Source organism: Ziziphus jujuba, chromosome 7 (genome assembly GCF_031755915.1).
Source record: "Ziziphus jujuba cultivar Dongzao chromosome 7, ASM3175591v1".
Lineage (NCBI taxonomy): Eukaryota > Viridiplantae > Streptophyta > Magnoliopsida > Rosales > Rhamnaceae > Ziziphus > Ziziphus jujuba.
The window spans coordinates 26,988,931-27,003,808 of NC_083385.1; the positions used below are offsets into that span (position 1 = coordinate 26,988,931).

Sequence of the window (14,878 nt, forward strand, 5' to 3'; positions counted from 1 at the left end):
TCGACAAAGAACGTTAGGGCTACCAAAATTAGTATAATTATCAAAATGCCCCTCCCTATAGCATATAACGTTCATTTACGAGCTTCACCATTTACGATTGGATTGTGATGGAAATCATATAAAATAAGAATTAATCCAATTTTATATTTTGTGTCAATATAATTAAATTTTTTTATAATAATTCGGTGTTAATTTCATTCATTTTTTATAAGATTTAATTTTAAATACAATTTAATTATTTTAGTTTTAAAAATGTAATCAATTTCGAAACAATTAAGTTTTAAAAAATAATCATATTCTATTTGTTGTATCATTTACACTCATTGAATAATATTATTTAAATTTTTTCAAGGATATTAATTGTAATTTTTAAATTTTAAATTATTAAATTATAATTAATTCAAATATTAGGAGATCCAAATTTAATATTTCCTAATAATTAATAAAAATAAATATATTATAAATATGAATGACTATCAATATAATACATATGAAATTTGTATATTCATGCGAACTATATTTTATAATAGATGACTATTATTAAATTTTAATTAATCCAAATTTCAGGGTATCCAAATTTAATATTCCCTTATAATTAATAAAAATAAATATGTTATAAATATAAATGTCCATCAATATAATATTATAAAACTCTTTTTTATTTATATGATATAATTCTTTCTAATTTATGTAAACTATGTTCTACAATAGATGGACAATTATTATCACTTTGTAACATATGTCATTGTATTTGCTTATTTATGAAAATATAAGATTAAAGGAATTAAGAATATAATAAGATGAGAACATATTTCTCCATTTTCTCTATTCTCTTTTTCTTCTTTGTTTATTTTATATGGTATTCTTTATAGTTTTATATTCTTATAGAAATTTAGTGCATTTATAATAGAATATAAATTTTCAATAACTTATTAAGTTTTAAATCAATACAAGTGATTTAAATTGGATTATTTATTTGTCTAATGACTTTTTTAAAATAAAATTAGCAACTTAACTTATTATATCATTAATACTAATTATCAATTTAACTTATTATATCATTAATACTAATTATCCAAATTTATATATTATTTTGAATATCCAAAAAAATTAAATATAACTGTTATGTTGCTAAAAAAAAAAAAGGAACTAAAACTCAAATGTGAGAGGAAGAAACAAAGATAAAACAAATAAAGGAAAGAAAAATATAGAAAGAAAAACAGAAAAAATAACTCATATTTGCCAAGGGGGAAAAAAAAAATAGCCCTAATCCCATGGTTCCCGTTCTCCCTTTGTTTCTTTTTTTTTTTTTTTTTTTTTTTTCTCCCCTTGATTCTCATTTCTTATCTCAGCTTTTAATAATTCATAATATAAAAATATCATAAAACCCAATCCAGTTAAGATTTACAACTTCAATTTTTTTAAGGATAATTAGAGCAATGGCCAAAAAGAGCAAATTTCTACTAAACAGTATAAGTAAAACATGCAGTTCTCTGTCTATCTTTGAATATACAGGCATAATCATTCTCTCTTTTGTAACGACAATAATCTAGGTTGTCTATGAATATAAAAAGAAATTTCCAATTCCAAATGACGTTACCCCAGAAAAGGAACAAAATAGAAATACAACATAACAAAAACCAGATACAATAGTCCTCTTTAATTTGTCTCCATCTCCTTTTATTGTAATATTAAAAGTTGGATAATAACAATAATTTGTTAAATTTTTTAATAATAATACAAACTTGATAAAAGAATCGGAATCCCACCGTCAGAAAAGAAAATGTTCCACATTTGCTTGCCATTACCAAAGACTAATTGGTATCAGAATTCAAAGGCATTCACATAGGAAAAATGGAAAAAAATGATACTAAGAAGCTCAATCATTGATAGGTTAAAAAATCAATTTAATGTGTAAATCAAACCAAAACATGACAAAAACTCACCAATATAAAATTTAAATCACAATGAGAAAGCCTACTAGTTACTACAAGAAGCTTGATTTTAGCTAATGTGTATATGGACCAAAATGGTGGGGGGTTGCGACTCTTGATCAATGAAACTGATTTTAGCTTTGACGACAGCAGAAAAGCTAGTGGAAGGACAAGGCAAGCTCCGACAAGAATGGCTGTTGATTGGTGAAGAAAAGCTTCAGTGAGAGTGAGAGTATTGTTTGTTGGCTATGGTGAGGGTGAGAGAGGCAAAGGTAGACTACTTGGCTTGGTTGTGCATTGAGAAAGTGTGTTAAGGTTGGATAAAATTAGTATAGTTACTAAAATACCCTTCTTAATAGGTGAAATGGATCATTCATTGGTTTTAGCATTCACGAACATTAACATAACAAATGTTAATTGGTTGACCCATTATGAATCCAATCCATATTAATTAAACTCAAAAATTGAATTATTCATGGATTGATTTATGTCATGTTAATGGATCGTGTTTGTGTGAGATTTTACTATGTCTATGGCATTTTATATAAACAAGTTCATAATAAAATCATGTCACCTCTACTTACAATGTGAAACATGCACATATTTAAATTTATTTTGATCAATTGGTTTGGTTGAGCATCTTATTAGTGTGTTTTGTATGGGCAAAAAATCACTCTATCATACAGCTAGTCTCTGAACGATCCAAATGTCCCTGTAAAACAAGAAGGAAAGATAAGAACGGAGCTAGGGCACCGGTGTGGTACCATGCTCAAGCCACTTTGATACTTAAGTTAGTTCTTTGGGTGATATCTAAAGGTTTTTTAGGGTTTAGGGTGGAGAATTGTTCATACCTCATTTGAGGCATCATGTTTCTTATATACTTGTCTCCTAGCTGAGGGCTTGACATGTTTTAGGGTTCCCTATGGGAGCTCTCGCTCTCCTGTTTCCCTTGCCATGCGTCTAATAAAGAATGCTTCACTTTTTGGTCTCTTTTTGGCATCATGTGAGAGACTTGATGTCAGAATCCATTCAGAATCCCTTGCCGGAACCCTATATAAGCCGTGATTCTTGAGAAACCCTACTGGACTTCCAACAGAAAATCCAACAGCATCTCCTCTAAGGGTTGGACATACCACAATTTTCTTTGCACAGAAAACACACTTTTAAATAACCACCTTATTCCTTCCATCTTACTACGAATAATACCACAAATTTCAACACTTCATAATAAAATAAACAAGGAACAAGCACAATATTAAATATTAAATAGTCCAATACAATATATAAAGCACCATAAGGTTTACAATTAAATATAAAGTTTAATACAACACAAGGATAAAAAGAAATGTCATAAGATAGGAAGAAAGGAAAGAAAAAGGCTTCTTGGATGCGACAACGAACAAGACATCGAGCTCGACCTCCAGCGATCAACATCTAGTAATCTGGCCTAGGGAAAGAATTTAAAAATATAAAATGCTAATCATTTCAGTAAGTGATCCTAAACTATTACATAAATAATAATATAATCATATAAAATAAATGTGATTAATAATAAATAACTAAATATATAAAATAGTAAATAAGTAAAATTTCAAATTTTCTCTCAAAACCCTCACAATTTACTCAGTTGGAAACATTCCCCTTTTAAAACAATTTTCGCAAGACCCATTATTTTTATACCCCATAAATATAGGAAATAAATAAGCAAACAAAATACAAATAATTTAAAATTGAAAAAAGATATTGAAAATTATTTAGTAACAAATTATTAAATTTTGAATAAATATCATAAAATAAAATGAAATCACAAATAAAATTTGTAATAGAAAAATATGGTATCAATCAAAATTAAACTCAATATGTAATAGATTAAATTTTGATTTAATAAATCGATTGAGTAAAAAAAAAAAGAATATATTAATTAATTTAACAAACCCATTTGAAAGGAATGGTAAAACTATACAAAAAAATTATTTTAAAACATCAAATCAATTTAAATAATAAAAACATGATAAAATGCATTTTGAAATAACAATTTAAAATATGAATAAATACATTTTGAAACATCAATTTAAAATAAATAAACTAAACAATAAAATATGATAAAATACATTTTAAAACATCATTTTGAAATAAATGATAAAAATATGATTAAATACATTTTAAATTTAAACACATTTTAAAACATTTTTTTTTAAATCATGTTGAGAAAACAACTTGGTGCACTACACTATACACCGGTGGTGCCAAGCGGTACCCAATGTTACAAATAGGGAGGTTAAAGAGAAAACTTGCAAACGGTCGCCTTGGCATCCTAACGATGATGCCAATGCTAACCTACAAGAATAAAAAGTCAAACACGGTACGACTTGAATAGTTTGGACCTTAACTTATTTCACTTATAACTTTCAAACTGTAGCTTCATTTTTGACGTGTTACTAGTCTACAAACTCAGGTCGACGTGTACTTCGAAATGGTGCATTGATCAATACAAAAATCCACCCAGAATAAAAAGTCAACATGGCCCCACATGGTCAACATTGATTAATTCGGTCAAACTCGATCAACGTGAAAAAAATTCCATTGTACTTCAGAATGGGATGTTACGATTTATCCCCATTATAAAAATTTCATCCTTGAAATTTCGTGCATCATAGGGATACTAGTCATGCATCTATGCCTTGGGCTCCCAAGTAGCCTCTTCGAGTAAGTGATTTTGCTATAGGACTTTGACTAAAGGAATGATTTTGTTGTGCAATACTCATTCCTCACGATCTCATATTTGTACTGGCTATTCCATATATAATAGGCTTTCTTTCAACTCGATGTTAGAAGTCTCGAGCATGTGCGAGGTCTACAATGTATTTCCATAGCATCGAAATGTGAAACATGTTATGTACTCGTGCTAACTCCTTAAGTAGTGCTAATATGTATGCCACATGGCTAATTCCCTTGATTATTTCGTAGGGACCTATGTAACGAAGACTTAGCTTCATTCGTTGGCCAAAGCACATAACTCCAGTCTATGGAGGCAGCTTCAAGAAAACCCAATGTCCGACTTCAAATTCAAGATCCTTTTTATGTACATCGACATAACTTTTCTAGCGGTACATATTGGTACTACCGAGGTGCATCGCATACATCGAACTGTGTGCCTCCTCTGGAATCTCCTGCTTAAGCTTAGAGATGTCAGGAATGCAAAGCCTACCTTTGTACATAAAGGCTCCATTACTCCTTATAGAGAACTCCAGATCAAGATTTTCTTGCACCTGGCTTTTAATTGTTCTCAACTTAGTATCTTTAATATGAGTCTCCAAAATGCGATCCACTAACACTGATCGCATTTGGAAACTAGATAGGAGGACTTCGAAAGGATGCATGTGCATTATCACTCCCATTCTCTTCAACTTAATCATGAGAGGCAGTGGACTGATCGTATGTGGGCAAAGGATCTCACAGCCTTTCTACTCAAAGCATCAGTTACTATGTTCACCTTGCCCGGATGATAGTCAATTACACAATCATAGTCCTTTAATAGCTCCAACTTAATGGGATGTAACCCATTAACATAAAGTATAGTGTGATATAAAGTATTTAGCATGAACAAATTAACATAGAGTTATTGTGTATTAATCAATTAGTATGTGATATCTCCAGGTCTAGCTATAAAATCATTGAGAATATAGGTTCAAATCTAAAATATTAGGTTAAAATATTCTTTCCTTTAAAAAAAGAAAATCTAGAATGTGAAACTTTATACTAATTAATAACAGGATGCATTTGGGATTGCTTTCGGAACCTCCAAAGTGATTATGGAACAATCCAAAGCTAGTTTAGATGTTTAGTAAAATTATAAAAATATAATTTTCCAAGAATGAAGTTGATTTTGATCAAAAGAAGCAAAAAGGGTAGCTTCTTAGATTTTGATTTTAAAATCTTCTAATGTCTATCACCAAAATATCAATTTTGACTCTTTTGAATGAAGTTAATAAACAGTTTTTTTCGTTTTCTAATTTCTAATTTTACAATAAGTGAATTTTGCTACATTAAATATACTTTTCCTTTTAAATAACTATCATAAATTCCTTGGCCCATAAACTATTCTGGCCTAACAATGGCTTTGACACCATTTGTAATTGTCCATCGAGTTATTAGAACTCTTCTAAAAGTATTAGTAAAGTTGCTTTTAGGGGCTTAAGCTTCTATTTATATATCATGTTAAGGTAATATAATAATCCTAATAGAGTTCCACATTATCCAAGTATGGGATTGACATACGGCTTATTAACATTTAACACCCTTTCCTTAGAAGAGAGCTTTTGAGGAAAGTTCTACCTAACCGTGCGTAACGATTGGTATCAGAGCAAACCCATCCTCCTAGAAAATCCTATGGGATTAGCACCCATCTAGAATGACCATCGTCATGGGAAAGGGTTGTGGGCCGTGGACATCAACTCTAGGAGGGAGCCTTCGTCATTGTCGTGGCCGTCAATTCCAAAGGGGGTTGAATGTAAATTGAGATTGGCATGTGGCTTATAAGCATTTGGGCACTCTTTCTTTACAATTCAGTTTTTAGTGAAAGTTCCATCTAAGTGTGCTTAACAGTAGTTTATGGCCAATGTAGATCTTTCTAACCTTGGTATCTTGGATTAACCTTCTAAACCCAAGGTTAACCAAATAATCAATGGTTAAACAAATAATCGATATCCTTTTTAATCATTACATAACGTTAAATACTCTTATTTACCAAACATTTAAATGTTGATTTCACAACTTACAATAAATTTGAAAGATATATTTACCAAAAGCATAATTAATTGGCTAATTGTTTATTTAGCAAAATTAAATTTGATTCTTTTACAAACTTCAAAAATACCAAAGTAAGTTGTGGACTTGTACTAAGTTTCAAAATTTTCTCTGAGCAAAAAAGAAGTAATTAATAAAATAAATATGAAAGAAATGGTAAATTGGGTATGAAAAGGTAAAAATGTCTTTCGTTATATAATAGGCATGCATGAGCCACATGCTTTGCACATTTATTTCAATAGTAATTGTGCTTTAAATAAATTTACTTACTTATAGTGTTGCATATTTATTTATATTAAATAGATAATACAGTTCAAGTTCTAATATAATTTATCATAATTAACCATTTTTCACTTTCATCGCTATATGTATTTTTAGAGCATCTCTAATGGATATATTGATTGTGAAAACAGGCATATCACATAAAGATTGTAGACAATATTTTAAAAAAAATGTTCTCCAGTGGTAATATATAAATTAAATGTCATGCTAATGTGACTTAAACATCATTAAACTAAGCATCTTCAATGGTAAATGTGAATTATTTTTTACATACATAAAAAATTGGCATTGATTAAATCTATGTGGCATAAATAGATAGTTGCACATAAAATTATTCTTCAATGGTAAAATGTGCAAGCTATTTATGTCTATTAATTAATTAATTATTTTATTAATTTATGTTCTTTTTTGAAGAGTTAACCTTTTAAGAAAAGTTTTAGATTTTAAGAAATTTTATAATATTTAAAAAGCCTCTAAAATGTCGCTTCACCTTAACATTCATTATAGATATTACCATTGAAGAGTAATTATTTTAAAACATCTACTCTATCATACATTCTCTTCTTTCCATAAAAATTTAATTTTTTTAAAGAAAAAATTAATAGAATATATAATTAATTAATAACTATTAATAGTTAATAATAGTTTTTTTATGCAATACAATTGAAGAATAATTTGTCATTTAACTGCCCATTTATGTGACATCAATATCAACATTGTTGATTTCTCTGCCACATTATACTACAATCCATATTCAGAAATGGAGATGCTTTTGCACCTACATTCACATCATTTTAGTTTAAACAAAAATGTTTTTTCTTTTTCTTTTTTTTATTAAAAGAAGAGGTGGGGGGGTGGATTTTTTACTCTCAATGGTACAATTATTGGGCCAAGCTTAGGCTTGTTCAAAAAATTGTTGACTTGAATAACCCAACTGACCTAATCCAAGCTAAACTGTTAAGGGAGGCGGTACACAAAAATGGTCCGCTCTGCAAAGCTGAGCTTTTTGGTTTGCTCCCTTCATGTGGTCAGCCTTCTTAAAAGTCTACCTTTTTTCTCTTGATGGAATATAATAATGCCCAAGCTGGGCTGATTTTAAGGTTGACAGGTTGGTTGATGGGTTTCTCTTTAGAAAACTTAACCTTTTCGGGTTAGCCAGCGAGTTAGGGCTACTAAAAATTGACCATACCCGAATTGACCTACGCAACCAAATCAAATAAAAATTCATATATGTTTGTAGCTAATAAGGGTAGAATTTATGACCTAAGAAGCTTACCGCTATGCTGTACATGCTTTTATAAGTAATGCAGGTTGTAAGTTATTTATTCTATACATGCATTGTAACACCCCATTCCCAAGTACAATGGAATTTTATTAAGTTGATCGAAGTTGATCGTCGTTGACCGAGGAAAGTCAAACTTTGACTTTTTGATTTGAATAGAATTCTAGGTTGACCAAGGCACCGTTGTGAAGTATGCATCGACCCAAGTCCATAGACTAGTAGCACATCAAAAATGGAGCCACCGTTTAAAAGTTATGAGCAAAACAAGTTAAGGTTCGAATTGTTTGAAGGTTCGGAGTTGACTTTTTTATTCTTACAAAATTAAGCTTTGACTCATGTATGGTTGTGAATTGTTCATTGATACGAGTTCATAGACTACCGGCACGCCTGATTTGGACATGTGGTTTGAAAGTTACGGATCCATGAAGTTTTTCCGAAACAGTAGTTACTATTCATTGATCTCTGTATATGTGCACAGTGCCCAATGACACTATGCCATGTGTCACAATTGTGGACCAACTCGTGAGTGCACAGTGGCACCCATGGGGTCTTTTTTTGGTGAAGGGGGGCTGAGGTGGCAGAAGGGGAGTGGGGGGAGAGAAAGGAGAGACAAAGAGACAAAAAAAGAGGGGGAGGACGGGCCAACTGTTGTTGACCTATTTCCAGCCACCCCTTACTACATGCGCCGCCCCACCTTGTAGCCCACCTCATTTTCAGCCGATCACCCAAATTTCACGGCCAACCGATCGCCAACTCATTAGGATTAAGGCAATTTTTGGCGGTGGCGTCGATTCCTCTAGGCCAATTTCTCCCAAACCAAACCTCCATTTGCCTCACTGTTAGTCTCCATTGGTTTACCCATCTTTCGATCTACCTCCTCACAAATTTTTACAGCCAATGGCCACCGGACGCACCACCAACGGTGGCAGATTTCGGTGGCCACGGTGGCTATACCTGGCAATTCGGGTTCGTGAGTTGTGTTCGTGTCAACCCGTTTAATAATCGTGTCAAAAATGCCTAACCCGAACACGACCCATTTATTAATCGTGTCAGGTATCCAAAACACTAACCCGACCTGTTTATAAACAGGTCAACACGACACGACCTGTTTAACACGATTATTTTAACGGGTCGTGTTGATCTATTAACCCGTTAACCTGAAATTGACCTATTAACCCGAAAATTAACCTATTAACCCATTAACCCGAAAATTGACCTATTAACCCGAAAACTAATCGATTAACCCGTTAACCCGAAAATTAACCTATTAACCCGAAAACTAACCTATTTATTAAAATAACTTATTTAAAATGCCAAAAATTATAATTCACAATACATAAGTCTTAATATGTGCTAAAAAAGACAAATTCAATACACCAACATAAAATTTAATGTCCTAATAATAGTAAAACACCAATACAAAATAAAATAAATGGTATCAAATTGTTATCATAATACATATAAAACCAAAGGAAAAAGGACATAACTATCATTATGCTCCAAATTTATTTATCGATGTCCAGATTCCAAACCAAATATGTCGATTTTTGGTGCTCAACAATCCAGCCTGGGATCATAATATCAAAATAAATATAAAAAAAATCAATTAAATATAATACAAAAGATAAAATGTTAAAATAAATTAAATAAATTTTAACATTGATATTACCTTATGCTTGAGTATTAGCATAATTAGAGCATTGACTTGAAGATTCTTCTTTATTGATATCACAGCTCAAAACATCTTCAGTAAGATCCTCAAGTTGTGCTTCAAATTTTTCTTGCATTCCATAAATTAGTGAAACAAAAAAATCATTAATAAAATAAATTAGTGAAACAAAAAAATTATTAATATATGCAAATGAAATAAAGAAAACATTAATAAAAATACAAATGTTGGACAACTTGAATTTTTCATCCGAGAAGGACCAGAGAGGATGAAGTCTATGAGTACAGGGCTTTTCCTTAGCACAATATCTATGGGGTTCTTCGTAAGCAGTTTGTTGGTGTCTCTTGTCGATAAAGTGACCAAGAAAAGATGGCTCAGGAGCAATTTGAACAAAGGGAAGTTGGAAAATTTTTATTGGCTGCTCGCTGTGTTAGGATTTGTGAACTTCTTGATTTTTCTTGTCTTCGCAATTGGTCACCAGTACAAAACCAAACACAATATAAGCCTTGATGGCAGTGAAAAGGAACTTAAGAGTAAAAATGAGTTAGCGGTAGAAAAGATAGAAGAGAAAATAAGCATTGAAGCAATGGAGGGGCCCTAGTATGCTTAATTTAATAAATCCTAATAGTATATATATATATATAGAGAGAGAGGGTGAGAGAGAGAGAGAGAGAGAGAGAGAGAGACAGAGACAGAGACAGAGACAGTGACAGAGACAGAGATTACGACCCCGGTGTTCATTTGTCGCTTTGTATTTGTTCATTCTTTTCTTTTGTCTGTTTGATTAGATGAGTTATTATTTAAGCTGCAATGCAATAATGGAATATCCAAAAAGTATTTTACTACAAAATGACAGATTCATGATGCAAATATGAGAACCAGGAGTTCCATCATAAACACAATCAACTACCAATTGCATATGCATAATGGGGTATCTAGGCCATAGTTTACAGTTCAAGAAACAAATTTCTAGTACCATAAAAAGACCTAGGTGAAAGATTTTGTCAAAACTTTAGATCTTAAAAGCAGGCACAAATCGTCTTGATCAAAATTTGGAATAAAAAAGAATTATACTATTGGAAGAATTGTCTTGACTTAAATTTATAACAAGCTCAGACCTGATCTCCCAGTAACAATTACATAGGCTACTGAGGAGAATCACTTGCAGGAGAAGCAGGATGGTGATCTACGACCAAGGGAGGACGTAAAGCACGGTGTTTTGCTTCCTTATCTTTACGAGCCTTATACATTTCTTCTGTCTCAACCACAACTAATCTTTTGACCTGAGTGATGATAACAACATCTTAAATATTAGCAACCACATATTGACAAGATATTTCAAGCAATAAATGCAAGCTTATGGCAAAACCTGCTGAACCATTCCCCGAACAGTAGGAGTATTCCATCGCATTACAGTCCGATTGCACTTGCGTAGACGTAATGCCTCTAAGGTACGCCTATGAAGTCTCCTCGTTCCTGGAATGCCCCTCACCAAAGTGATATATAGATTAGGGCTCCATGTAATTGGGACAGAAGTTTTGAAAGCCTTGAAGGCGTTCATTTCTCTTTTCCTTGGAACCTACAGATACAATAGAAGGGTATAATCTTCAATATATTCTAAACTATCACAAGTTTGGCGCACATTATCCACTAAAACCACAAGAAAAAGCTACCATAAGAAAGAAAGAAAATTCTCTCAACTCATGATTGTACACAAATACAAACAACATAACAACTGTTTCAACAACTCTTACTCATTAGAAAATAATGTGATCTACGAAATGTCTACGCTATGTTTTAATGAACAGGAGTGAGCATAGATAGCAATAAACACCATGAGAAAAAGCATAACTTAGCTGGATTTTTATCATCTATTTATATATATAATTCATAACAACAAGTAAAGCACACTCTGTTTTAAACATTAGTGATAGCCCTGCATATTGCACTATGAATTTCAAGTATATGTATGGTAGAAATACCCATTTCCCAAAACAATTCATTCACTAATAAAAATTTGAAACGACATAGAAATTACGAGACCCAACCAGAACAAAAATACATACTAAGATTCAGAATAATTCTGATAAAACCCATTTCAAAAGCCAATCATCCCATGAAGCTCAGATTATGTAAAAATTAGTACAGAACCTACTAAAAGCTCAAGCTTAAATAAAAAAATTATAAATTTCTGAACTTTGATTAACCCACCTAGGCGAGTGAATGGTAACCTAACTGATTTTTGCAATTAGTCAGATCCACAAATAGGTGTAATAGAATGGTGACGATTTTGTTCGCATAAAAGGAATCGAAAACTCTAAATTGTGAAGCTCCCGATATCAATTTCAGGAAGAACCCATGATTTCAAACTTATACTTGTATAATATTACGAAAGGGAATGAGCAAAAGAGATATATATATATATATATATAGAGAGAGAGAGAGAGAGGGATGAGAGGAGAAGAGAAGGCATACTTTTACAGCGAGATTCTGATCTCAACGGAGCTCGGATTGCCGGTGGTCCAAAGGTTTTGGCTGCGGATGCGTTGCCGGTGGAGTGAGGTGGCTACTAACAAGGGAAAGAGAGCCAGAGAGGCCGCTCTTGGTCTGTGGTGGCTGCGTTGTGTGCTGGAGAATAAGATGCAAAATTGAAAAATAGGGCTTGACTCTCGACTTTTGAGTTTTAGATCTGAATTTTTTTTTTGTTTTATTAAAAATATATTTTTTGTTTTTAAAAAATTAATAATAGAAAATTATTTGTATAAAATTTTTAATTTCTAATATTTTTTAATTATTAAATATTATATTAGTAATAAAATATTAATTTAATATTAAATTTAAATGGGTTGTAATAGGTGTATAATCGTGTCGGGTTGAAACTGACCCGTTTAATAAATGGATCGTAACGGGTCAATTTCGAGTTAAACAGGTCAACCCGAAAATGACACGATTAATAATCGTGTTAAACGGGTTGACCCGATTATGACTCGAACCCATTTATAATAAACCCAAACCCATTTATTCCGTGTCGTTTTCGAGTCGTGTCACCGTGTCATGACCTAAATTGCCAGGTCTAACGGTGGCTCACCGGAAAACCCATCTTCGGTGAGTTTCTAACGACACCTCACACCCTTCCCCACTAATTTGACCTCCCTGAATCCAAATCCGAGGTCCTTTTTTCCCAATTATTAATGGTTTGTGAGATCCGAGGATATTAAACCCAAAACCTTTCTGGCGAGATTTCGGCCACCATGGGTCTGATCTTCGGAACCTAAGACTCAATCCATGATCCTTGCATTGTAAGCTTTGATTCAGTATATTGTTTGTGAATTTTGGATACCGTTTGTGTTAAATCTTCCCAATAACCATGTATAATTTATCTTGATTAAAATATTAATTTAATCGGTGTTGCGTATTGTCAATATTTTAGGAGCATGTGTGAATTGTGGAACCGATCCTATGGAGAAACTTGATTGAATTGCGTACTCGAGGTGAGTGATCCACCTTTAAATTCATTTTCGGATATTAAATTATATATATTTTGTGTTAAATGAGTATTTGAAAAATATATATTCTATGTGTTAATATTTAGTAGAATTTTTATATGAATTTGTATTGTCAAATTGTGATGATTACTATGTATGTGTTCTTATTTATATAATTTGGATTAAAAGATTTATGATTTCAAATTTTAATAAATTATTGTTGAATTTAATTGTAGAATATTATGTTTAATAAAAACATATTATATGAATTTGTGCATTGTGGAATTTTATGCGATTTTAATGAAATTGTTCGTATATTGAATTTTGAGGAATTGAAGGAATATTTATTTTAAATCATTATTAATTTCATTGATGGATTTATTATATGTTTGAAAATGTATATATAGGTATTCTGATTATAGCTGATTTTATGAGGTTTAAATGAAATATTTAATTCAAATTGGTTTTGAAGATTTGAGAAAGAAATATCGATTTAAACTATTATGCTCATAAAATAATTGTGCATATAAATTATATTTTGATTTCGAGGAAATTCAAATTTAATTTTTATTAAATTATTTTGGAACCCGTTTTGTAAATTTTGATTCATAATAAATTTATGTACATGGGTTTAAGAATATAAGAAATTCATGAGGTGTTAATATTATTTTGGACATTGGTTGGATTTACGGATTTGAAGGAAAACTACTTATTTTAAATTTATTATGCATTGAGATGAATTTTGTAAATTATTTTATGGTATAGGAAAATTTTGGATGTATATATACCGTTGAATTTTGAGATGATGAATTAATTGCTAGATTGGAATTGATGGATTTCAGCCTTTGTTTTATGAAAATTGGAAATGGTATATATATATATATATATCTATTATTTTATTGATTTTAGATGCACCCATACAGTACCGATGTTCTGTAGTTATGGATGCGATTAGCCCACGGACGGAGTGTGATGAGCACATAGGTTTATACTCTTCCGTGGTTACCATCGGACCTAGGGCAGGTAAGTTTGCGATTCCCCATAGCCGTCCTATTCCATGGTCGGGATTGAGATTTATAGCATCAGCGTTGCTAGGACGCCAGAGCGGTCTGGATGCAGGTTTCTTTTTGTAACCTCCCTATCAGGCAGAGTTTTGGGATGCTGGGTACCGTCGGACATCACTGGTATATAGTATGGTGCGTCAGAATATTCTTGATATGACTTTCAAAACAAAATACGTTAGAGTTGTATTTAAAATGTATTTAATGGTGTTTTGATTATTTATGTTAATTTGAGATTTTAATATTTATTTTATGGAACTTTATTATGTTTTATCATCTATTCTTATTAATGTTTTAAAATGCATTTTTACCTTGATTTTACTAATGAAATTGATTTGGTGTTTTAAAATGAATTCTGT

At 31.5% G+C, this 14,878-nt stretch overlaps 1 protein-coding gene across 1 annotated transcript; it reads right to left on the minus strand.

The window, feature by feature from the left end:
- Positions 1 to 10,858: 10,858 nt before the first annotated feature.
- LOC132804389 (uncharacterized) lies at positions 10,859 to 12,570 on the minus strand. Its single transcript, XM_060818685.1, has 3 exons — positions 12,449 to 12,570; positions 11,343 to 11,552; positions 10,859 to 11,256 (listed from the first exon to the last, which is right to left on the minus strand). The coding sequence occupies exons 2-3, from the start codon at positions 11,532 to 11,534 to the stop codon at positions 11,119 to 11,121; spliced, it is 330 nt and encodes a 109-aa protein (XP_060674668.1). The 5' UTR covers positions 11,535 to 11,552; positions 12,449 to 12,570; the 3' UTR covers positions 10,859 to 11,118.
- Positions 12,571 to 14,878: the final 2,308 nt, after the last annotated feature.